At 39.2% G+C, this 25,848-nt stretch overlaps 1 protein-coding gene across 3 annotated transcripts; it reads left to right on the top strand.

The window, feature by feature from the left end:
- Positions 1 to 25: 25 nt before the first annotated feature.
- Positions 26 to 25,271, top strand: LOC116857121 (growth-regulated protein homolog gamma-like). Of its 3 annotated transcripts, none has more exons than XM_032841042.1 (5): positions 26 to 156; positions 252 to 375; positions 459 to 542; positions 17,228 to 17,311; positions 25,193 to 25,271. In XM_032841042.1, exons 1-5 carry the CDS (start codon positions 63 to 65, stop codon positions 25,254 to 25,256), a joined length of 450 nt encoding a protein of 149 aa, XP_032696933.1. In that variant the 5' UTR covers positions 26 to 62; the 3' UTR covers positions 25,257 to 25,271. The 3 variants fall into 3 exon arrangements, with proteins under 3 accessions (XP_032696933.1, XP_032697001.1, XP_032697074.1); XM_032841110.1 differs by lacking the exon at positions 25,193 to 25,271 and adding an exon at positions 18,441 to 18,567; XM_032841183.1 differs by lacking the exons at positions 17,228 to 17,311; positions 25,193 to 25,271 and adding an exon at positions 1,271 to 1,679.
- Positions 25,272 to 25,848: the final 577 nt, after the last annotated feature.

Below are 25,848 nucleotides of genomic sequence, written 5' to 3'. Positions count from 1 at the left end.
CAGCGCTCGCTCCCGCTCTGCAGCCGCCCGCACCGCCGCCGCGACTCTCCGAGCTGAGCCCCATGGCCCGCGCCGCCGCCGCCCCCCGCGCTCTCCGGCTCCTCGGCGCCGCGCTGCTGCTGCTGCTGCTGCTCCCCGCCGGCCGCCGCGCCGCAGGTGACACTCGGCGGCCGCAGCCCCGGGGCGGGGCGGGGCGGGGCGGGGGGCGCCCACCCGGGACGGCGCGCTCACCCGGTGCGTTCTCCCCGCAGGGGCGCCCGTGGCCGCCGAGCTGCGCTGCCAGTGCCTGCAGACCGTGCAGGGGATTCACCTCAAGAATATCCAGAACGTCATGGTGACGCCCTCGGGACCCCACTGCGAGCAGACGGAAGTCATGTAGGTGACCCCCCGCCCCGCGGAGCCCCGCTGCCCCCGCCCGGCCGCACCCCCGCTAACGCGGACCCGCCTTCTCTCCGCAGAGCCACTCTCAAGAGCGGGCAGGAGGTTTGTCTCAACCCCGAAGCCCCCCTGGTCAAGAGACTCATCAACAAGATGCTGAACAAGTGAGTTGTGCCTTTTACTCACACGCGGGACGAGACCCATAGGTCCCCACTCCTGGCAAGTGTCCCCGGGAGTTTTTATCAAGGGTTTAGCTGAAGGACTGAAAATCGTTATTATTTCACAATTAAATCTGCTGGTAAGATCATTCATTTGCTCTACTGCCAGAAGGATATTTCCAGTGCCCTCAGTCCCCATGCAGATGAGTGTGGGTAAACCTGCTTTCATTAAATTCTGATTGGTGTTAGTTGTATTAAAAAGTTTCCACCTGTTGAAAAACCCAGGCCTATTCCTCTCCCCCCCCCACCCCACCCCCAATTCCTTCTAGGCTTCACATCTGAAAAGCAGAACTCTTGGTTTTTCTGCACCATAGGCCCTAAAGCTTAAAGATGAAGAGCAGACACTTTGTAGTGACGCCGCACTGGGAACAAATCTGGATTCTACCACCTATTAGCCATGTGACTCAAGGACAATTACTATTATTACGATGATGATGATGATTTAAAGCTTCAGTTAGGCCCCACAGGCCCCCACCTGCGTTCCTAAATAAAAGCATCCAAGAACTTAGAGGTCTCTGCTGCACAGCGTAGGGAATAGCCTTTGGATGCCAGGCTGGGGAGACTAGATTTAGAAAACTCTGGAACCTCAGGGTCAGGACAGGAGAAGAGGGCTGCGCTGGTGGTATCTTCCCTTAGCAGCTACAAAGGATAACATTTCTCTCGTTATTGGGCAGCTCCAACTGACCAGAGGAAGGAGGAAGCTGATTGGTGGCTATACCCGGCTCAGGCCCCGCCCTCACAGGAATCCAAGAGGGAAAGTGGAATCATCCGCTCCCAGTTCCAGCTGAACTGGGCTTAATATGTTTGAGCATCTCCTAGGAGAGTTCTCCTATTTATTTATTTATTGGTTGGTTGGTTTTTAAAGATTTCCATGTTAATATTTTACATATAAAATAATTAGGATGTAATTGAATCTATTTGTGTACTGTACCGCTATTTTTATTTATTTTATGTTAAACCCAATTTAGCTCGACCTTGATTCTTATTTAATTTGAAGGTAAAAGGCTTGCAAATATCCTCCAATCATTAAATTAATACTTCTGATGGGCCCACGGAATGCCAGCCACTGTGACGGAGGCTGGGGAGAGCAAATAGAGGCGAGTTCATTGTCAATTTGGGGAATATATGTGTACATCTACTTTTGTAATTGTTTAAAAGAATGTCAGCTATTATTTATTGAAATAATTTCACAGTATGTGGTCAACATTTCTCATGTTGAAGCTTTAGGAACCACAATGTTCTAAATATCCTTTGGACATTTTATGTCTTTCTTGTAAGGCATAGTGCCTTGTTTAGTCTTAATTATACATTGTTTTTCTATGTCTTCTAACAGAGAAGTTCAAATACTAATTGCTGTTTTTGCAAAAGAACTTGAAAATAAAGTATTTCAAAGTAAAAAAAAAAATGCTTGTTTCATTTAGGGGGAAAAGGCTATCTTTCCTGGATAAGCTAATGATTTACACCAATATTTTTCAACCTTTAAAAAAAATTTTTCCTGGGGCACCTGGGTGGCTCAGTGGGTTAAAGCCTCTGCCTTCGGCTCAGGTGATGATCCCAGAGTCCTGGGATGGAGCCCCCCACATCAGACTCTCTGCTCCACGGGGAGTCTGCTTCCTCCTCTCTCTCTCTCTGCCTGCCTCTCTGCCTACTTGTGATCTCTGTCTGTCAAATAAATAAATAAATCTTAAAAAAATTTTTTTTTCCTCCTGGGCATTCAATATGCTACACAGAGAAACGGAACTATAATTTAGGCTTAACTTTATCCAATGGTAGATATCACTCACCTTGAATTTCACATACACAAGAATGTGCTTTTTCAAAATGTGGGCTTCCCTTTGCCCTTCAGTGTGAGTCACTGATATATATTACCGGCTTTTGTTGTTGTTGTTGTTTAGAGAGACAGTGAGATAGAGAGGGAACACAAGCAAGGGGAGAGGGAGAGGGAGAAGCAGGCTTCCTATGAACAGGGAGCCTGAGGCCATGCTCTCAAAGCTTTATTTGAAGACCCTGGGATCATGACCTGAGCTAAAGGGAGATGCTTATCCACTGAGCCACCCAGGTGCTCCTATTGTTGTTTTTTGTTTTTTTGTTTTTTAATAAGGAGCTCCTTTCTACTCTACTACTTAATCTTCTCTCCTCAAAAGCATTTACATTCTTGTAGCACTCTTAACAAGGACTCTTACTGCTTTTGCTAAATGATTTTTCAAGCAATTATTGACAAGTTAGTGAAACTGGCCGTGAAATGGTGGTAAAGTGGATTTTTTCCTTCAAAACTCAAATAATTTGTGTCACCCATAGAAGCAAAAAGAGTGAATGGTTGAGTACTTCACCTATGAAAAGATCTAACTGACTTTGGGGTTCAATTTTCTAACCTTCATTTATAAGTAACACCACTGAGTTTAATGTTATTCCAATGCTTTATACCAATTTGCCAAATAGAACAGTTTTGAGATTTGAGTGCCTTAGTTCCCATCCTTCTTAGTGCAATTTTTACAGAACGTAATAGATTGTCCAGCCTAAGAAAGTCCTTTGGTCTTGGTATTCAAAACTGCCCCTGGAAGATACCAACACTCTGGTATTCCAAGACAGAAACAAAATTTATATGTAAAGAGAGGAATGATCCCTATAATCTGAAACCACACTCCAGACCTGAAGAGGAAGAATATTTGTGGATGTGCAGAGTGTGCTTGTCCCTGAGTGGAGACTTATTCAGGAAATGCTGAGCCTTACTTCAGCAGAGGCAAGAAAACAGGGCTGGTCCCCTCAACACCTGAGATCAGGTTCTAGTTTGCCAAGCAGCTGGGTAAATAAGGACTACAAGTAGCAAGAAACAGTGAGCTTTTTTTCATGAAGTTAAAAATGGTCACCTCTTTATAACTCCAATGGTATCGATGAGATCAGAAGGAAGAAAATTTGTGAATGGCGCAGAAGTAAATAAATGTCAGCCATTCTAGAAGCTCCACCAATGCTACCCTTCCCTAAGCCCAAGTGAAGGGACGTCGGAAATTATTTATAAAGGGAACCCTGAAGGCTTCAATAAAGCCCTCACACCTCACACCTCACACACATATAAGACCAGCCCTTATATTCAAACATTGGCTTGAGCTTGTCATACTGGCCACTGAGCTCTTTCTTGTCAATAAGGAACATGCAGCATAGAAAGGAGAAAAGAGATATTCTCTTCCTATGGTGGTTAAAGACATAGTTTTCAAAGAATCAGACTTTGGATAAATTCCAGCTCTATTGCTTGACCATGTGTTCTTGGGTACATTTCTTGACTTTACCCAGCCTTGTTACCCCTATAATAGAATGGAGATAATAACATAATACACTTTCTGAAGTTTTTTCAGGGATTAAACATGATCAGTGGCTCCAGAAATCTGCCATTGTTCTTCAGGCCAATTCCATGAACATCACCTTAGTGTCTGTCCTGGATCCTGTCTTGTCCTGGATCAAGTGGATATGCTCTATACTTTTCACACCATAATGCCTTGAGACTTTGCCAGTACAAGCAGTCTCCCACTGAGAGTGTTAGGGCAGGAAATGGGACACAAGGGTATGTGAGGTGGTGGTCATGAAGTGAAGTAGGGAAAGGATATGGGGTGATACAGCACAGCTTCCAAAGGTCATCAGCAGAAAATAGCAGTGGCGACATGGACTGAAGTTTCTTGAACAATGTTGCCAAAGGCGCTAAACCCAGAAAGGAGGAAATATGGCTGATCCTAAAATGTCATTATGAGTCCTTTTGAATGCTATTGAGACATCCTCTCAGGACTTCCAGACATGACTGGAAAGACATTGGGGGATGGCGACGTAGCAAACCTCAATAGTATTATGGACAATCCAGAATAACAGGTGATACCGTTTCTCTTTCTTTTTCTGACTACCCACGCAAATAGGGAGAGGAAGATCTTATCCTACCTTCACCATTGATGCCCCACTCCATATTTCCTTCACTTACCGATGACTTCCACAGTCGCAATGGGCAGCATCTGTACTTACTGACAGTTTCCCAACTCAAGCTCCCCTATCCTTCTGATCCCCTTCCTGAGGGTTCTCTCCATTTGGGTTTGGGGAGGCAGGAATGAGAGAGAGAAAGTTTGCTTAGCTCAGAGACAAGATGGCCTCTGATTTTTTATTTTATTTTATTTTATTTTAGGATGGCCTTTGATTTACTGCCTTCAGAGTCCAGTCTCATTGAGGGGCAGGAGTTAGTGGATCAATATTCTACTCTCCAGTCCCTTGACTGGACAATTCCAGAAGTTACACTGTAAGTGTGTGTGTATGCATGCATGTGTGTGTGTGTGTGTGTGTTTCATGAGGATTCCTTTCCACCTGGCTACTCAACTTTATCTCCTCAAAAACATTTACATTCTTATAGCTACCTTAACAAGGACTCTCATTTCATTGCTTTGCTAAATAATTTATTTATAAATATATTTATTTTATACATGCTTTCCACCTCTCTCTTCATTATGTTCACATTTTCTCCTAAATCCTTCTTTCTCTTAAATCCTTAAATCCTTTTCTTAAATCCTTGAGCATATTGGGTGCCGGGGTGACTCAGTTGGTTAAGCATCCAACTCTTGATTTCAATCTCAAGGTCATGGGATTCAGTCCCTGTTGGGCTCTGCACTCAGTGAAGAGTCCGTTTGAGATTCTCTCTCGCTTTCCTGACCCCCACCAAACTCTCTTTCTCTCTTTCTATAAAAATAAATAGATAAATCTTTAAAAAATTATCCTTGAGTATGTTTATAATGGCTAGTTTAAAATCCTTGTCTACTAATTCTATCAATCTGTCATTTTTATTTCTATTGACTGAACTCCATCCCCCCCATCCCGTTACAGATCATGGTTTTCAACCTGGCATGTGTAGCGTTTTTTATTGGATTCAGGAAATTTTGAATCTTATGTTGTTGCATGTCAAGATTTTTTTTTTTTTTCTTTAGAGACTTGGCCTCTGTTGTGGCAGGCTGTTAAGTTACCAGAGAATCAGCTTGATCCTTTGTAGGCTTGTTTGGAAGCTTGTTGAGGATGATCTAGAGAGAGTTCTTTGCCCCAAACTTTGTTTAGCTGTACTACAAAATCATGCCCCTTCTGTGTCTCTGCTGAATGCCCTGAGTACTTACAACATTCCTCCACTCTAACAAGTCCAACCTCAAATATCTCCCCATTCCATGCGGTCAAAGAGTGGCTCAGCTCACAGATTTCTGGCCACTCTCTGCCTGACCATATACATGAGACTTAGTGTTGATCAGAGAGACCCAGTGGAACCTCAGTGCAGATTTCCAGAGCTCTAGTTTCCTCCATGGATCTCTCCTTTCTACAACCCTACTCCATAACTTGTAGTCATCTCAGTTTCCCTGATTCAAATCTCTGTCTCCTCAACTCAGCAAAGAATTGCTGAGTTCTGCTTGGGATCTCCCTCCCTGCGCAATTTGCTCCAGCAAAAAAAACCAGGGGGATCATGAACCTGATCTCTTTTGTTTCCCTTTCTCAGGAATCCTAGTCTTCTGCTGCTTGTTATTCCAATGTCTAAAAGCCATTGTTCAGTGTCTTCTATCGAGTTTTCTAGTTGTTTATGGCAGGAGGTGAGGACTGTTCCCTTTGATTCTAATATGGCTGGAAATGAAAGTCTCAGTGAGACAATTCTGAGGAACATTTTACAAGATTTCTCAGAGTTCTATAGCAAGATTAATCTCTAGTTACTTATAGTGGTAGCACATTTATTACCTAGATTTTATTAGTGTTTTTCTCTTCCCTACCCCACATTCCCTCATTCCCTCACTCGCTCTTCTATGATTCTTCCCAAGCTAAACTACGACACACAAGTCTCAGTATCAGTATCTGCTTTCAGGGGAACTTGGTCACTTGGATTCCCCAGAAGTTCGATCTCAGTGCTAGGACTTGTGTACAACTATTTTATTAGGGAGTATAATACCAGAGGATCAGGAAAGAGGAAATGTGAAGTGGGGCAAGGAAAATGTCAAAACCTGGAAGTTGGATCCATAAGGCCCTAAAATGGATCTGTGGAGAAAACAGTCTACCAAACCCACATTCAGGGCCTTATTTTCCCCTGCGAAGAGGATGGTGTGCATATTAACATTCTGTCCTCAAAAGTAAAATTGTTAATTTTTTTCTTTTTTAAGTGAGAAGTAGTTGGGATTGTTTCTTTGACTTTCAGTAGTTCCCTGGGGGGAGGACGAACACATAATTTGGAAAGGAATAGACAAGTCACACACTAAAACTGGGAACTGTTTTTCTAGCAGCCAAGCAGGAGATTAGTTCAAAACCTGAGAGATCACACAAAAAATCAATTCTCTCATTTTACAGATGGCACTGCAGAAGCTCAGAGACCACCAAGAAATTACCAAATGTCACAGAACTGTCTTATTTCAAAATGGACTAGGACTTAGCTTTCTGATATTCAGTACAGGACTGAATTTAGTTAAATTTCATTAATTAAATTAAATTTAATTTTCATTAATTAGATCATTATCAAATTAAATTTCTTTAGTTTTGGTTCTAGGGTTGGCTTTCTAAAATTTGTAGAACCAGTCTCAGATTACTAATTAATAACTAGTAGTCCATCCATACCACAGGCTTCTGTGGGGTATTCTAAAGGAAATACGATGAATATTGCAGCCAAACAATTTGAAGTAAAAGATGGCTTCAGCCACATTGTGTGATCTGCAAAGTTACTCTCTCAGTTATCTATCACCTCCCTGAAATATAGTGGCTTAAAGTGACAACCATTTTATCCTGTTTCATGACCCTGTAGGTCATCAGTCTGGGCTAAATGGTTCTTCTGATGGTCTCTGCAGTCATCTGTGCCTTGAGCAGGACTGCTTGCTCACTTGTCCGGTCCTTGGTGCTGGCTGTTAGCAGGGCTTCATGTCTCTAGTAGATGAGTTCTGTCTTCTTATAATGGCAGCAGCTTTCCAGGAGGGCAGGATTAGAAGCTCCTAAGTGTCTCATGTTTTCTTTCCATTTTATTTTTTTATTCAAATATAATTAACATGGGGTGTTATATTAGTTTTGGATATACAATAAAGTCATAAAGTGATTAAAAAATTCTATACATTCCTTAATGCTCATCAAAAGTGTACTTTTTTTTTTTTAAGTAGGCTCCACATCTAGCATAGAGCCCAACACGAGGCTTGAACTTTATCCTGAGATCAAGAGCCAAGCTGAGATCAAGAGTCGAATGCTTAACTGACTGAGCCACCCCAGTGTGCCATGATAAGTGTACTCTTAATCTCCATTATCTATTTTGCCCTTCCCCCCACCCACATTCCCTCAAGTGTACTGGCATTTTTGCTTTGAAATATCCATACCACTTCTACTACTGTGGAGAAAACAGTCTACCAAACCCATATTCAGGACCTTTTTTTCCCCTGTGAAGAGGATGGTGTGCATATTAACAGTCTGTCCTCAAAATTAAAATTGATATTTTTTTTTCTTTTTTAAGTGAGAAGTAGTTGGGATTGTTTCTTTGGCTTTCAGTAGTTCCCTGGGGAACTGCCCAAAGCAGTATCAGCATAGGGTCAAGAGGTTTGGGAAATGAATTCCACATTTGAAGTGAGGAACTGTTAAAAATTTGTAGCTCTTTTTAATCTTTCGTAATTATTTAATCTCTCTGGGATATTCGATTTTCTCGTCTGTAAGATAGAAACGTCCCTGGTAAAGTTTCCAGATAACACGCAAAAATGTCATAGAGTTATGCTGACACAAAGCAGAAGTCGATAAATGGTTGTTACTGCCATTACATTATGTTGTATCTCTATTAGGGTGGGTAAATATTTTGAAGGAAGAAACATAAGATTATGGTTAAAAATGGGATTTTTTTTCTTGGTAACTTGCATGTGTATGTAAGTGTCAGGTTTGTGGGAAAATTCAACTAATGAAATAGATGTCTATAAAACTTAAGCTTACAATCTGAATATTTTAAACAATCTAGGTCCAACTGTACATTGTACATTCTGGTCCATATCTGGCAGAGATTTTAGTAGGTCTAGAATGAGAGACCCACATTTGATAAGGAAGTTCTCTGGATCTCTTATCACTCTCTCTTTAACAAACTCCTTAACAGCCATGATGTCTCTTAAGCCTGTTTTTGAAATTTTGGAAAACTAAATTATTTTGAATCTTTCAATAATAGTTGATTATCTTTGTATTATCTTATCTTGTTCTCATCATAATATCTAGGTATAGCATTTCACTTGATAGAAAATGAAACTCAAAGAAATCAAGATTGCATCTGAATGGTGTTTCTAACTGATGTGCAGCTTTTTGGTTTCTATAAAGGCCAATATCTGATCAGTCCATTGAATGCTGTCAAGACAGTAAAACTTAGCTGATTTTGAGATTGGAATCATTTTTTTCTCTTCCTTAACAGTTCCAAGATCCTTGTCTTAGTCTGTCCAGGCTGTTGTTACAAAATACCATGGACTTGTGGCTTAAAAACAACAGAAATTTATTTCTCACAATTCCGGAAACTGGAAATCTGAGTTCAAGGTGCCAACATGGTTAAGCAAGGGCCTCTTTTGGGTCCCAGACTCGTCTTGTCTCACCTGGTAGAAGGGACAGGGGGAGTTTGGGCTCTTTTACAAGGTCACTAATCTCATTTGTGAGGGTTTCATCCTCATAACCTAATTATCACACCTTTTAACACCATCACCTTGGGGCTTAGGATTCAAACACACAAATTTTGAGGAGAAGCAAACATTCAGACATAGCAAACCTTTGTGAACCTGTGCTCTGGTGCATTTCTCTGTCTAGAATGTTTGTCAGTCTTTTGCTGTGATGAACTTCCTTTTATCTTGAACAACTCCAATGTGACTTCTCCAGTGAATTCTCCCAGCTGCCCCACTCTCCCCTCCAAGTCCCCCCTCTGCCTGCAGAGGGCCTCAGTAGTTTCCTCTACTTACATGTTTGTCTCCAAACAGGCTGTGAATTCCTCAAGAACAGAAACTCAATTTTTATTCTTTGAATGTTTAATGACCAGCAAAGGTCTTGGCAGGTAAAGATGTTCAATGATAACTGCCAAAAGATAAGACCTTCTTATTTAAGCTTGGTTTACCTTCAGACTATATCAGCCCTTAAAGAAGTACTGATTCTTCAGTTAAATGCTATTATGAGTTGAATTGTGTGCCCCACAGCTACTCCTCAAATTCATAGGTTAAAGTCCGAACCCCCAGTACCTTGTAGGGAGGTAAGGTCTTTATAGAGGTCACCAAACTAAAGTGAGATCATTAGGTGGTCCTCATTCAACATGACTGATGTCCTTATAGTAAGGGGAAATTTGGAGGCAGACAAGCACACAGGGAGAACACTGTGTGAAGATGAAAACAACCATCTATAAGCCAAAGAGGAAGGCTTGGAGCAGCTCCTTCTTTCCCTGCCCCCAGTAAGAACCAACTCTGCCAACACCATGACTGTGGGCTTCTAGTCTCCAGAATCTTCAGAACTCCAAGACAATTTTTTGTTGTTGTTTAAGCCACCCAGTCTGTGGTTCATTGTTATGACAGCATGAAGAGAGTAATGCCAATGCCTTGATATTTGATTTGTTAATGCAAAAAAAAAAGGGGGGGGCAGTATGAAATAATAATTAAGGTCATTTATAAAATCGTTTAGGAAAAAGTTCATAGTTTACTGTTGCTTATTATAGCTTCAAGCCCATTAAAACTGCTGCCTTCAAACCACAAGTAAACTGTAATTTGCTCTTTTTGACAGGATAAGGGTTATCGTGGTCTGCACTTCAGTTTCTTTGTAGGTTACTTAGAGGTGTAGTTGGAGCTTGGCAGATTCTATTAACACCTTGAGTGGGATTATGCAAATAGGTACAAATGCTAAAAGCAAATACTTGTGGAGGAAAACACATTTTAATTGCTTACTTTGTACAAACATGACCTTTAAAAAGTGTATAGACATTCCTGACTCCATTCTGTAAGTCACTATTAACTAACTGGCACTGAACTCTTCAGGATTATGCAGTTTCCCTCCCCAGGAAATAATAGGTTCATTTCTCCTTTCAATAAATTCATATCCTGACCCTAAACCTCAGCCCTCCTCCAACTAAAACAACACTTGAAAAACAAACCCTATTTCCTTATCAGCTTGTGACAAGCACACTACTTTATAAGCTGCTCCTTTCATTCTTTAGTGGGAAGAGTGCATGAACAACAAATAATTCTCAAAGCTACAGAAAACACATAAAAGAGGGCTGCTGTGTTGATTCCACCATTCAGACCAAGGTCACAGACCTGGCTGCCAAGAGCCCATAGACACTCCTCCTGCTATCTGTCCTTGGCCTGAGCATCTTTGGTAAAGCAGCTATAGCTTTTATATTCTCTTTTGCAAAATTTAGAAAAGATTCCAGATCTAATGTAGCAAATGTAGAAGCTGTAAGATTAAAACCTAAACAGAACGTATGTTTACAGTGTGGAGTGTCAGAGAATTTGTTGAATTAATTTAAAAAATTTTAACTTCCTAGAAAATATTTAACTGTAAGGGTCTGTGCTTGTCTTACTAGAGACAACAGCAGGAGCATTACTGCAAATAGGTGTAGGGTATTTATTCTAATGAAGGTAGGCAGATGGGAATCACCGCTTTCAATAGAAAGATAGAATTCACCTAAAATATTTATGTTTACAACTTTTCATAGGAGGAAATAAGGTTGATTTTGCCACGAAATAAGTTATTTTATTGACCAGGCATAATTTGAAACAGTGAATTATTGGTCTAGTGTACTTACCAATTCCTCAAACATAGTAGATGCTCCTTAAATGTGTACTGATTGTAAATAGAGCAGATGATTAGATTTGTATGATTATCTCTCTAAATAACCCGATTGGTACTTATTTTGTGAATTGAGGCTCCAGCTGCATTGATAAATAAAGGATAAGCATTGGGGGATAAGGCAGGATAAGATGTGGGGGAGAAAGGAAGCCACTAATACTGGGCTCCTCAAAGCTGATGACATTTGCATTAAAAGTGTGCTAGAAAAAAGAAATGAAATCTTGCCATTTGCGACGACGTGGATGGAACTAGAGGGTATCATGCTTAGCGAAATAAGTCAATCGGAGAAAGACAACTATCATATGATCTCCCTGATATGAGGAAGTGGAGATGCAACATGGGGGGTTAAGGGGGTAGGAGAAGAATAAATGAAACAAGATGGGATTAGGAGGGAGACAAACCATAAGTGACTCTTAGTCTCACAAAACAAACTGAGGGTTGCTGGGGGGAGGGGGGTTGGGAGAGGGGGGTGGGGTTATGGACATTGGGGAGGGTATGTGCTATGGTGAGTGCTGTGAAGTGTGTAAACCTGGCAATTCACAAACCTGTACCCTTGGGGATAAAAATATATTTTTATAAAAAATAAAAAATTATAAAAAAAAGTGTTCTAGATTGAGAGTACAGGAAACCAGGACTCTGAACATTATTCCTGTACAGCATGGGAAGATCATTGTCCAGTGTTTGTGTTCTCCTTTCTGAAAACATCATGTACCCTTTCCAGAAAGAAAAGGCTATCAAATGGGAACATCATTAGGATATGAAGACTTTTGAGTGGCCTTTGATGTCAATGAACATGTACAACAAGCAAAGATACATGGTTCTCAGTAAGAATACATGGGTGAACCTTGATTGCCTAGAGAGCTCTCTATTCGGTCCTTGGGTAACACAATAAATCCAGTATGGCCTAATGGCTTTCCGGGCTAACCTGACAACTTTTCTGAACCATCACCCTACAAATATAACACTTAGTGGCTGTGGGGCACACTTCTGCATTTTACGGAAACTTTTTAAAATTTGGAACTGTATGATGCATACTGTTTTGGTTCATTGCTAAGTAACAAGTCAACCACAACTTAGTCGCATAAAATAAACCCATTTGTCATCTCAACAATACTACTGTAAGTCTGTAGTCCAATGGCTTGACTAGGTTCTTGGCTTAGGGTTTCATAAGGCTTAAATTAGGGTGTCAGCAGGGTTGAAGTCTCCTCTGGAGGCTCTGGGGGGAAACCACTTCTAAGATTATTTATGTTGGCTGAATTCAGTTCTTTGCAGTTCTAGCATTGAGGTACTCATATTCTTTCTGGCCATTGGTTGATGGTCACCTGCAGCTCCTAGAGGCTACTCTCAGTTCCTTCCACATAGCTCCTTCTGTATCAGCAACTGAGAATCTGCCCCACACTGAACCGATCTCAGGCTTCAAATCTCTCTTCCTCTTTTGCTACCAGCCAGAGATAACTCTCTGCTTTTAGGACCCATGTAATTACATTGGGACCACCTGAATCACCTTTATTTGGATTAATGAATGCAACTCATCAGTAACCTTAACTGTATCTGCAAATCCCTTTGCCTCCTCCTGTGACATAATCATCATGTAATATCTCATCATATTCCTGGAGACCAGGGAGGAAAACTTGGTGGTTCTTCTTAGGATTCTGCCTAACAAGTATACAAAAGAGTGTATAAGTATATACACATACAGTTGAAAGATCAAACACCCATTCACTTGGCACCAGCCCAAAATCTGGAACGTAATTAGTACCTCAGAAGCCTGCACATGCAAAACACCTATTATGGGCTGAATCGTATCCTCTCTAAATATTTATGTTGAAGTCCTAACACCCAAAAGCTCAGAGGGTGAATATTTATGTTGAAGTCCTAACACCCAAAAGCTCAGAGGGTGATCGTAATTGGAGACAGGACCTTTAAAGAAGTGCTTAAAGTTAAATGAGGTCACAAGTCTGGGCCCTAATCCAATGTGACTGGTGTCCTTAAAGAGGGAAAGACACCAGAAAAGCATACACATAAGGGCACAGCAGGAAGATGGCCGTCTGCAAGCTCAGGTGAAGGGTCCTAAAAGAAACCAAACCTGCCAATACCTTGACCTTGAACTTCTAGCCTTTATAGTGAGGTAGTAGGTTTCTGTTTTTAGGCTACCCTGTCTGTGGTATATGTTATGGCAGACCTAGCAAACTAATCAAACTAATATACTCCCCCATCATATATCCATCCCAACCTAAGAAATAACTACTATTTGAGCTGTGGTTTCCTGCTTTTTAAAAATAGTTTTACCATCTATGTTTGAAATCTAAACCAATTACAATTCTGCCTGTGTTGTGAATTGAATGTGTGTCCCTGCTCCCAAATTCATGTCGAAATCCTAAGCCCCAATGTTACCATATTAGGAGGTGGGGCTTATGGGAGGTGGTTAGATCATGAGGGTGGGGCCCTTATCACTCATCAATGGGACTAGTTCCCTTGAGAAAGAGACCATAGAGGGGCGACTGGGTGGCTCAGTGGGTTAAGCCTCTGCCTTTGGCTCAAGTCATGATCCCTGGGTCCTGGGATCGAGCCCCGCATCAGGCTCTCTGCTCAGCAGGGAGCCTGCTTCCCCCTCTCACTGCCTGCCTCTCTGCCTACTTGTGATCTCTCTCTCTCAAATAAAAAATAAATTAAAAAATTTTTAAAAAAGAATAGTAAAAAAAAAAAAAAAGAAAGAAAGAAAAGAAAGAGACCATAGAGAGCTCCCTAACCTTCCAACATGTGACCACAGAGTTAGAAAGTGGCCTTCAATGAGCCAGGAAGTAGGTTGTCCCCAGACACCAGATCTGTGGCACTTTGATCATGGACTTCCCAACCTCCAGAAATAATGTTTGTTGTTTAAACCACCCAGTCGATGGGGGTTTCTGTTGTGTTTTTTTGCTTGTTTGTTTGTTTATAGCAGCCCAAATGAACTAAGACAGCCTGCTTTTTTAAAATTTAAATTCAAGTTTGTTAACATACAGTGTATTATTAGTTTCTGAGTAGAGTTCAGTGATTCATCAGTTACATATAACACCCAAGGGCCTTCCTTAATGCCCATCACCCAATTATTCCATCCCTCCATCCCCTTCCTCTCCATCAACCTTCAGTTTCTTCCCTAGAGTTAAGAGCCTCTAATGGTTCACCTCTCTCTATAAGACAGCCTGCTTTTGAACTTCAGGTTGCCATGCTGAATATATTCTTCTGTGACTTGCTTCTATTATCCAACATTTTATTCTGCAATACATGCACTCTGATATCTGTAGCTGTAGTTTATTCAATTTAAATGACACTTAACATCCCATCATAGGAATACTAAATCAATAAATTTCAAATTTGTTTATCCAGATCTCTATTGGTGCACATCTGGGTTCTTTCCAGATTTGTGCTATTATCAACATTATCTCTATAAGGTTCATGTATATGAGAGTTTCTCTAGGAACTACTTGCTGGGTTTAAGGTTTGCACACCTTTGACCTTACAAGATTATGCCACACTGTATTAATGTATTAAGATACCAAAGAACACTCCATCCTACATAAAACCATCTGTTGCTCCACATATTGGCCAGTATCTGGTGGTGGTAACATGATGGGTTGAAAATGGTATCTTTTAATTGTTCTTTTCATTTGCATTTTTCCATTATTAATGAGGTTGAATATTTTTTCACATGTTTATAAGCATCTGTGTTCTTCCTTTAGTGAAATTTCTGTTCCTTTCTTTGGTTCTTTTCCTACTTGGATACTATCTTTTCCCTATTGGTTCATAGGTATTCTTTATATATTCTGGATATTGATCTCTCATTTTATATATATATATAAATATGCACATATTATATTATATATATTATATCTAAATATAGATTTACAGATAGCAAAGCCCATTTTACAATTTGTGGCTCAGATTTTCCTTCTTTCTAGTGTGTCAATTAGCATAAGTTTGTGGATTTACTATACTGAGTTAGGCAACATGCTTTTTTTTTTCTTCTGATTAGCACATTCGGTGTTTTGTTTCAAAAAACTTTCTTCCACAGACTTCACAGAAATATTTGATATTGTCTTTTATATGGTCTTCTAAAGTTTTTACAGTTTTTTCTTTTGTATTTAACCCAAGTAGAGCTGATTTTGTATGCAATGTGATGGAATTATAAAATTTTATTTTATTTTTCTATACGGTTCATCAATTATTCCAGCACTGCTACTTATATCATAAACTGAGTTCCCGTCGATGTGCAAGGATATTTCTGACTTCTCTATTCTGTTCCATAAATCAAATTGTCTATACTTGTACATGATCTTCATTAACATTTTATTCTAATTTCTTGACATCAAGAAAGGAAAATTCTCCCATTGTCTTCAGAGCAGATTTTCTTAGATTTCTGCTTGCTCTTCCATATAAATATTAGAAGCAGCTTGCAAATTTGCACTAATTTAACTATAATTTTGAGTGAATTTCTTTGATATTTTAGATTGGTTTGTGAATTATTAACATCTTTATAGTTCTGAGTTATTTCAAGAATATGAAATAGCTCTCAATTTATCAAGGGCTTCTTTAATTTTTTTTTAAGATTTTACTTATTTATTTGACAGAGATCACAAGTAGGCAGAGAGGCAGGCAGAGAGAGAGGGGGAAGCAGGCTCCCCGCTGAGCAGAGAGCCCGATGTGGGGCTCGATTCCAGGACCCTGAGATCATGACCTGAGCCGAAGGCAGAGGCTTTAACCCGCTCAGCACCCAGCTGCCCCTTCTTTAATGTTTTTAAACAAAGTTTCATAATTTCCCCCAAAATTCCATGTCTTTTTATTACTTAAAAAAAGCGCATTTCTAGTCACTTTATATTTTTTGATGTTTCCCTTCCATGTCCTTTTTATTAGTAAAAAAAAAAAAAAAGCACATTTCAAGTCACTTTATATTTTTGGATGTTATTATAAAGCACAGCTTTATAAAATTTTATGTTCCACTAGTTATTAGGATTTAAACATAAAATTTTGTATTGACTTTGTGACTGTCTGTTCCTTACTTGGGCGGTCCCGTCATCTGGCAATAATGTCCATTTATTTTCCTTCTTTGGATTTTATGCCTTTTATCTCTCTAGCTTTGTGGAGATGGCAGGCCCTCTAATCTTCTTTCTGCACACAGAGGAAACACTTTCAAGTTTCCACTGTTATGCTTGCTGTTTTGTGGCTATCTTTGTACTGGTAATTTGTTCAAGGGTTATTATTACATTATTATCATTTATCATTTTTATTATGATCTGGTCTTCGTGTAATGAACTTCAAAGACGTAGAGATTTGTGGTTCTGTGAAGTACAGTTGAAAACTAAAGAAACAATTTAAACTACAGAATTACTTTAAATAAGCAATTTATGTTCTCCTTCCCTCTCCCTATAATAAATGAGGTTTTACTGAGGTCCTAAAAGCTAACACAATTAGCACAGGTATGATGATAAAGAATGTATAGTAAGTGGATGATAAGTCTCAGATTGGAGGATATTACTTTTATGTATATTTTCCAGAGTCTACCACCTGTGTAGCATAAGCCCAATAATTGCTGACACCTGTGTAGAAGTCCAAATAAGAAAAAAAATTATTTTAGTTGATTTTTAAAATTCCATTATGTACACTGGTATGACTGATAGTCATATTTCAATAATATGATTAATGTAGTTTGAGAAATAAATCCATATGTTCATTTTAAGTGTAAAATTTCATGTTGCTGAAATTTTAATCAATAAACTTAAAGCATTATTGAATTACATACAATTATCATTTAACCAAAATGCTCTCTTTTTTTGTTTTGTTTTGTTTTTTTTCAGAGTCCCACTGAAAGATGGGGCAGTAATTTGTTTGGATCCTGAGGCTGAATGGGTGATGATTGTTATCAAAAAGATTATCAACAGGTAAAATTAATGCCAAGGATTCTTGTATTCATACTCTCTTTTTTCTTTTAATTAAAGATATTTTTGAATGTATACAAACTCTGCTATATGTTAGAATAAAATTATAATAAGATCAGAATGAGTCTATACCAGAAAATCCAAAAGTGTCGTTCCCAAGACCAGCTAGGAACTTGTTAGAAATCTAAATTCTTGGGCCTCAGCCCAGATTTACTGGATCAGAAATTCTGGGGATGGAACCCAACAGTCTGTGTTTTAACAAGCATCCCAGATGATTCTGATGCATGACCAAGTTTGAGAACAATTGGTCCATGCATTCTAGTTAACATACTATCCAATTGACCTGTGTTATAAACATCCCCAATAAATACAAAAATGATCTAAAAGTCCTAGAAACTGCCTTATGCAGACCAGCTAGCCAGGCATTTGATGAGAGAAATTTTCAGAAAAAATAATTCCCCTTTCAAAAAACTTTATCTCCAGCACAACATTTCTAGAAACTAGACTCCAAATAGAATTTGCAAATTGATGAATGGAGAAGATACACTAAGTACAGGCAGCTGATAATGGAAGTATATTTGGATTAACTTCTGGAAAAAAAAATCAAAGTAGGATTTTGTGGGGAGGGCATTTTTAAGACATAGCAGTGTATAAGAAGAGAGTGGTGACCAGTCATATGGAAAAATTAAATTTTCTGGGTTTTTAGTTAAAAAATCAACAGGAAAACAAATTAAGAGTATGTGGGGCTCTGAATCACCAGAGGATCACCTTGGCAGTTGAGTGGTATAATGTGGTGGGAAGAACTTGGGTTTGAGAATCCTATAGCTATGGCTTAGTGTTCCAGATCCACAGCTATAAGTTATGCCATTTTGGTTAATTCACTTAACATTGGGATTTACATGATTTCGTTTGTTCTTACTTTGCTCTGTCATGGAAGAAGTAGAGATAAAGTAGTTAATTATGGCTGTTATTAGTTTTCAGCTGACCAAATACATAGGCTTTTGTCTTTATTCATCAAGGTCTTTTCTTTTTTCTTTCAAGGCACCACACATGGGTAATCCTGCGTATCTGTATAGTTACATGTGGCTCTGATTGTATTGTGATACTCTTTTTTTTTTTTTTTTTTTTGTAGCGCTCCTAACTGATGGCCACACAGGGAAAGTCATATCCTATGGGTGTCGAGAGCCCTTGGTATCATGGTGAGCTTGGACATCCTCCAGAATTTTCTTTGAAACTAGCACCGATTGGGGCACCTGGGTGACTCAGATGGTTAAACATCTGCCTTCAACTCAGGTCATGATCTCATAGTCCTGGGATCTAGCCCTGCATTGGGCTCTCTGCTCAGCGGGGAGTCTACTTCTCCCTCTCCTTCTATTACTCCCACTGTTTGTGCTCTCTCTGTCAAATAAATAATTTTATTTTTAAAGAAAATAACACCAACTTATGCTAATTTATGACTACAATGAACTGCCTCCTTTGCTCATTCTAACAACCTAAACATTGTTTTCAGGCAGGTGATTGACTACTTGAGTGGGAATAATGGAAGGAGAAGTAATGAAATTTCTATTATGTTGGGAGAATAAGCTCCCAAATCCATATAGTGGGTGAGAGGTTTCCTTCTTATGCTCAATATACCTTAACGGAGTCTACCTGTTCCATGTTGTACCCAACCACTTAACTTCCCTTGGTTCCCCTTGCCCTGCCTCCTTCCCCTGCACATGACCTAACATACAAAGAAACTAAGATTTGAGGAATGGTCTTTGTATATCACCTCCTCCAGGAGGTCTTCCCATACCTCTTCAGTCTGGGTTATTGGCTCCCGTCTATATAAATTGTCAAAACTATCTTTGCTTCTCATTTTATCTCATTTCACAGGGAAAGCTTTTAAATCAACACAAACAATAACTTGCCAAAGATTATAAAACCAGATAGTGGCAGAGAAAAGGTGGGATGCCAGGAATCCTGATTTTTATCACCCATTACTCTTATCTCCATTACTTCTGCTTTAGTTAGCAGAACCGGCTCCACCCTGGTTACACCCAGACTGCGGGATGCTGAGATATAAAACCTCTAGAGGAGACCCTCTGTGGGTTTCTGGGTGAGGTGCATGACACAGTAACTCATCAAGCTGCTTAAGACATCCTCCTGGCTACTCCCTCCAACAATATCAGCCTTCCCACACTGGACCGTCAAATGCTATCATCTTGGTCTGGACTGATATACATGTTTCCACATTTTCTTCTTGGTGCCAACAAAAATACATCATTTTAATTTAGCCAAACATCCTTCCAGAACTCACCATTCACCCAGGGATTTTTCTCTTCTCTTGAGATTCAATTATTGTCACTGATGAAAAGAACTGTCCCCCTACCTTTCACCTGCCTCCTATCCTGAAACACACATTTATTACCTGTGACTATGCCCTACTCCCTGGGACAAGGAGTTCAGGGTAAAGGAGAGACATTTGTTATTTTTCCCAAACTCCCCATTCCTCTATTTTATTGCATTATTTCTATTTTATTAGACCATTCATCCAGTTGCCTAAGCTGGAAATTTAGGGATCGTCGTAAACTGACCTTCCCCTTCTGCTCCACGACCAGCCAGGCTCTGAGTCCTGACATTACTCCACCATTTTCCACCCTCATTTAGCCCTCTTCCTCCTTCTCTTTGCTACTGTCTTAGTTCTGGCCTTCTCAAACTTTCCACAGTTTCCCTGAAATAAACTCCTAAGTAGTGTCCGTGACTATTCCTATTCCAATCAGTCTGATTCACCACAAAGTGACTGTTCTAAAACATGAATATCAGCACATAAGAAGAATCCCTCATCTATGAGGCAGGCCAATCATTAAGAACAACCATTAATCAGATCTTCCTGAAAATTATCCATTGTTCTTAAGATTTGCCTCAAAATACATCAGATGGACCCAATTCTGACCCATTTTTCCTGGAATCATTCAAATTTTGATAACCCTGGGGCCATCTGGTCAAAAGGACCCATATTTCTACTGTCACTTTATTTTATTTAATTTTCTATTTTTTACCCATGGGCCAAAGTTTACATCAGCAAATAGGTACAGGTGTTAGAGTTATTGAAAGAAAACATGGATGGTAAAAATGTAAATGGTGTAAGGGGTTTTATCCTTTTTTTTAAAGGAAAAAATAAATTTCCCCCCACCCTAAATCCCGAGTTGTCTGGTTTCCAACCCTAGGAGTGATAATAATTTTTACCAACTCTGGTGGGTATATATTCCTAGAAATGTTATCTACATGAACCAGCATATTTGATGACATAAATGAGAGCATTGTCTCATTCCAGTACATTTATTTACTTATTTATTTACTTGCTCAGGATGGGGAGTGGGGATAGAATATTTTATTGCAGGTATGTACCATTGTTCAGCTTACCTGTCTATTCTGATGGACACTTAGGTCTTTTTTTTTTTAAGATTTTATTTATTTATGAGACAGAGAGTGCACGAGAGAAAGAGAGCATGAGCAGAGGGAGGAGAGGATGGAGAGGCAGAAGCAGGCTCCCCACCGAGCACGAAACCCAGTGGCAAGGGGTGCTCCGTAATCATGGACCTGAGCCTAACGCACTTAACCGACTGAGCCACCTAGATGCACCCATTTAGGTCTTCCCAGACTCTATTTTATGTGCGAAATAATCCCTTAGTGAATATTTATATATTCATTTTTTGTCTATTCAAGTTATACAAGTACACGTGTAGTATAAATATATAGAATAGGAACGTCTGAATCAAAGGGCACGTGCATTTTACATTTTAATAAACATTGCCCAAACAGTTCCAAAGAATTTGCACTCATTTAAGCTCCCTCCATTAGACTATGAAAACGAAAGGCACTGGTGATAGTGCTTTGTCCTACTTTTTGATCTTTGCCAAACTGATTGGTAAAAACTACTATCCCATTGTTTGAGTCTGTATTTCTCTAATAATGAGTAATGTTGGACTTCTTTTCTTTTCTTTTTTGCAACGATTTACATTTTGCTCTCTAGGAAATTTTTCTTATTATTATTGGTCTTATCATTTACTTGTAAGCTACATCTACACATTAAAAAATAAATATTTTTCTGGAAATAAACCCCACAATGTTTATCTTGTATTTTCCATTTGTGTTTTCATTTTATTTTGGCTTTCCCCCATGGAAAAATGTATTATTTTAGTGTAGTTAATTCACTAAATTTGTTTGTAATGGTTTGTGTTTTGCCACCACAGTACTTCTCTATCTCGAAACTCAGTTTGGTCAAATTGAGAGGTTTGAACCAACCACTCTTCAAGATAGATATTCTAAATTAGGACTGCTGAAAAATAGGCTTCTTAGTGAGTGGGTCACATACATCACATACGAATAATAACTTATATTTAAAAGATTTTTTCAATCTAGAATATTTAAAAGTAGGTCATGTCTTAAATTGAATCACTACATTACAGCAATGTCATCTTCTGGAAAGAACAAAGGTAAGTTTAAGCTTTAAACATAGAAATGTGTGTGTGTGCGTGTTGATGGATACACAGAAGTATATGTGCATGTACATGTATAAATATTCAATAAAACTATATAGTATTTTTATATTGAATGTATGTACATAAGCATTTTGTATATTATACAAAAATACTATATACATACTTATATACAAAATATACTAATATATATTTGCATACAAAATTATATATACATATATTGCTTTTTACTGAAAAAGAAATTTAACCACATTACAACATATTTTGGAAAATAGATGAGAAAGTTATTACCCAAGTCCCCCTATATCAATGTAATCACTGCCATTATTTTAGTACATCTCCTTTCAATCTGTTTTCTCATGTGTATATAGTTATAAATATAATGGCTAAGTCATCTTCAAGAGACTCTATAAAGGACACTTATGTTAGATCTAAGAAACACCAGCAGAAAGAAACTAGAGGTATAGTGACTTAGAAGCAGAAGTTAAGGGGAGGGTTTCATAAGAAGTTGGGTGAACCGGCATCCCATCCTTGCCCATACCCTGAATCAGGGAGCATGATGCAGAAAGATGCAGGGTACCTCATGTGAGAACAGCTGGAGAACTAAGCCACATGTCCATAAAAAGGCAGCATGTGTAGCCTGCTATAAAATAGTGCATAACCAGCCAGTCACCCAAGGAAGAACCACAAACAGTACCAATTAAATTAGAAAAAAATCGCCCTGTATCCTTCGACCCTTGTTCTGAACTTGGAAAATGCAGAAGCATTAGAAAATGAGTAGGGAAGGAGAGAAAGAATTTCAAAGTAGAGAAGTAAAAAAGAACAGACCCTGGTGATCTCATCCAGTCTTATGACTACATGTCATCTATATGTCAATGATTCCCAGGCTTCAGGCTCCACCCTTGAGCCCTCCCTGAACTCCAGACTTGTGCGTCTTCCTACGGAACATGACCACTTCAGACTCGAACAGCCATTTCACAGTTACTAGATCCAAAATGGAACTCTTGGTCATCCCCAACAATCTGGTCTACTTGCAAGTCTCCGTTATAGTGGATGGCAACTTTACCTTCCCAATGGTCCAGACCAAAAAACTTGGGGTTTTCTTGATTTTTTTAACTTACATGTTAGATATTATTTTTGTCAGAAAATCCTGTTGAATCCACCTGAAAAGTATATCTAGACTCTGACCATTTTTCACCACCTCAGCTTCTACCACCTTAGTTTGAGCCAGCCTTCTCTCTCACCCAGGGATGCTGTCATTTCCAAATTGACTTTTGTTCTATACTTGCTACCGTCACATCCCCAGTTTGTTCCAAAACAGTAGCCATGGCAGTATTTTTAAAACATAGATCGAGAGGGAGACAAACCACAAGAGACTCTAAATCTCAGGAAACAAACTGAGGGCTGCTGGGGAGTGAAGGGGTAGGGTTAGAGTTGCTGGGTTATGGACATTGGGGAGGGTATGTTCTATGGTGAGTGCTGTGAGTTGTGTAAGACTGATGATTCATAGACCTGTACCCCTGGGGCAAATATTATGTTATATATTAATAAAACAAAACATAGATCAGAAAGTGTCATTCTTTTACTCAAAACTTTCATTTCTATCACTTCCCATCTCACTCACAGAAAAGCCCTAGTTCTTGGAATAGCCAACAAAGCCTTATGTCTGCCAAACCACCCCTCCATCTCACCCCCTGGTTCAGTCTGCTTGAGCTTCTATAACAAAACATAGACTAGGCGGCTTAAACAATAAGCATGTCTTTTCTCACCCTCAGGAGGCTGGAGCATAGGCCAGCATGGTCAGCTTCTGGTGAGAACTCTTTCTGGCTTATAGACAAACACCTTCACACTGTGTGCTCACATGGCAGAGAGGGAGAGAAAGAGAGAGAGAAAATGAGCTGTCTGATGTCTCTTCTTATAAAGACAATAATCCTTTTGGATCAGGGTTCCACCCTTATATCTTCATTTAACCCTAATTACTTCCATAAAGATCTTATTTCCAAATACACATTGAAGGTTACGTCTTCAACATTTGAGCATTGAAAAGATACATTCAGTCCATAATACCATCACTAGCAATAGGACCTCACTTCCTACCAGGTCTCCTTGCTCCTCTCTCCCTGCACATTGACTTGCTTAATGACCCTCGAGCAACTCATACATATGCCTGCCTTAGCATGCATATATATATTATGTATGCATATATAATATATATAATGCTAATATTAATTACATATATATATATTATGCTAATTTCTCTGCTTGGAATATGCTATTTCCAGATATCCCTGTGGATAACCTTCTCACTTCTTCAAATCTTTGTTCAAATATCAGCTTCTCAATTAAGCCGACCCCAATCAGCTTATTTATAATTGCTACCTACCCTCACCAGCACCCTTGGGCCTCCTTATCCTGCTGTCTCTTTTGCTGTTGCATCAAATCTTCTAAGACCTATTACAAGATGCTGGTCATATCATGGCAACTCAGACAGGTAGAGCAGGGCAGTGAGAGCCTGGTCAGCTTTCTCTTCTGCTCAGAGTGGCTGCTATTGCCCTGGGGACGGGGTGGGGAGTGGGTTTTAGAGAGGAGGCCACACAGAAGCTAAGAGTAAAGGCAACTGGGAGCTTGATAAAGTAGGTGTTTAGTAGTGAATGGGCAAAAACTAAATAAACCTTAGCTCACCCAGAGATGAATGCAATAGTAGAAACTCGGGCATTATGATAGAGCAATGAGGCAGAAAATTTAGGGGCGGGTGGAGAATTAAGGGGAAGAAATAAGGGAAAATTTGGCCTTACTCTATATTTGGGCAGAGAATTCTGGCTGACTGGAGGACTATATTTCATGAAGGTAAGTCCCCAGCCTGTTAGTTTAAAGAATGGAATGTCACCTCATCCAACTTTGCTATTGCTAAGTTCTCTCTTTTATGTGGGAATTGTCTTAAGAAATATATCCCAAATATCTACCCTTTAACAACTATGAACAGACTTGTTTCTAATCTTGCTGATGGATAAATGAAGGGGTGCTTTATTTAATCCAACTGGGATCTAGAAAATGACCAGCTTTCTCCACATGTAAGAGGTAAGCACTATTCAAACCATGGTAATCCCAAGGCAAGTCAAGTTTGCTCTCTGACTCCATTTCTTCTCCATTTCTTATCTTACACTCAAAATGGGCAACTGTCAACACTCTACACAACTATTTCTTACATTTAGGGATTCTGTTTTCAGGTGTATATGTGCAATGTTGTCCTGTTTCTGGGAAAAACTCCTCTTCCATCCGTTAGGTAGTTAGTCAAGTCAAGGCCAAGCTGGAATTTAAAGTCTGTGAGGCTATTTGTATGGCCATTAAGCTGACAATTTTCACCTTGCATTAATTGATTATGGATATCTTTTTTTGGTGGTAGAAGGGGATGGCCAAGAAGGAGAGAAGGAGGGAATATAGAAAACAAAGCCAGCAGAGAAGATTAATGTCCTCTGTCTCTTGCTTGAGATGTTGTTGAGGACACCAGTGGAGAGAGGTGAGAGGGCCAGAAAACAGCCTGAGAGACCTGGGAAGACTCAGTACAAACAATACCTAATGAGCTCATCTCTCTATTATTTAAAAAAAAAAAAAAGACTATTTTTACCTATATTGACATGATTAACTTGGACAATGACAATTTTGTTGTATGACAGAATTTTTTGTAACAAATCTAAGAAAATGGCACAGAAAAATAGTTATGTTCAAAGATTAAGAATGAAGACTTGATTCAGGGTTGGCCAATTATGAAAGATCACCTTTCTCGGATTTTCTTTTATTCTTCATCCTTTAGGATAATTTCCAAGAAAATTATATAAACCAGTTTTCAACAAAAAACTAATCTCAGGAAGTGGTAAGATGAGGACAGTGAATGTAACAAAGAAGTATATTTGTATGCAAAATGGTAAAAAGCTGATATACCTAATTTTTATATATTTAGACAGTAAAATATATGTCTAAGGAAAAATATTAAAAACATAGGTAAGGCAGAAATAATATGTAGATATATAAATATAGACTTATCACAAAGGAAGATACATA

This window comes from Lontra canadensis, unplaced genomic scaffold, assembly GCF_010015895.1.
Source record: "Lontra canadensis isolate GAN:19392208 unplaced genomic scaffold, GSC_riverotter_1.0 scaffold1, whole genome shotgun sequence".
In the NCBI taxonomy this organism is placed as follows: Eukaryota; Metazoa; Chordata; class Mammalia; order Carnivora; family Mustelidae; genus Lontra; species Lontra canadensis.
Note: the sequence above shows the minus strand (reverse complement) of the source record. Positions and strands in the feature narration are given on the sequence as shown.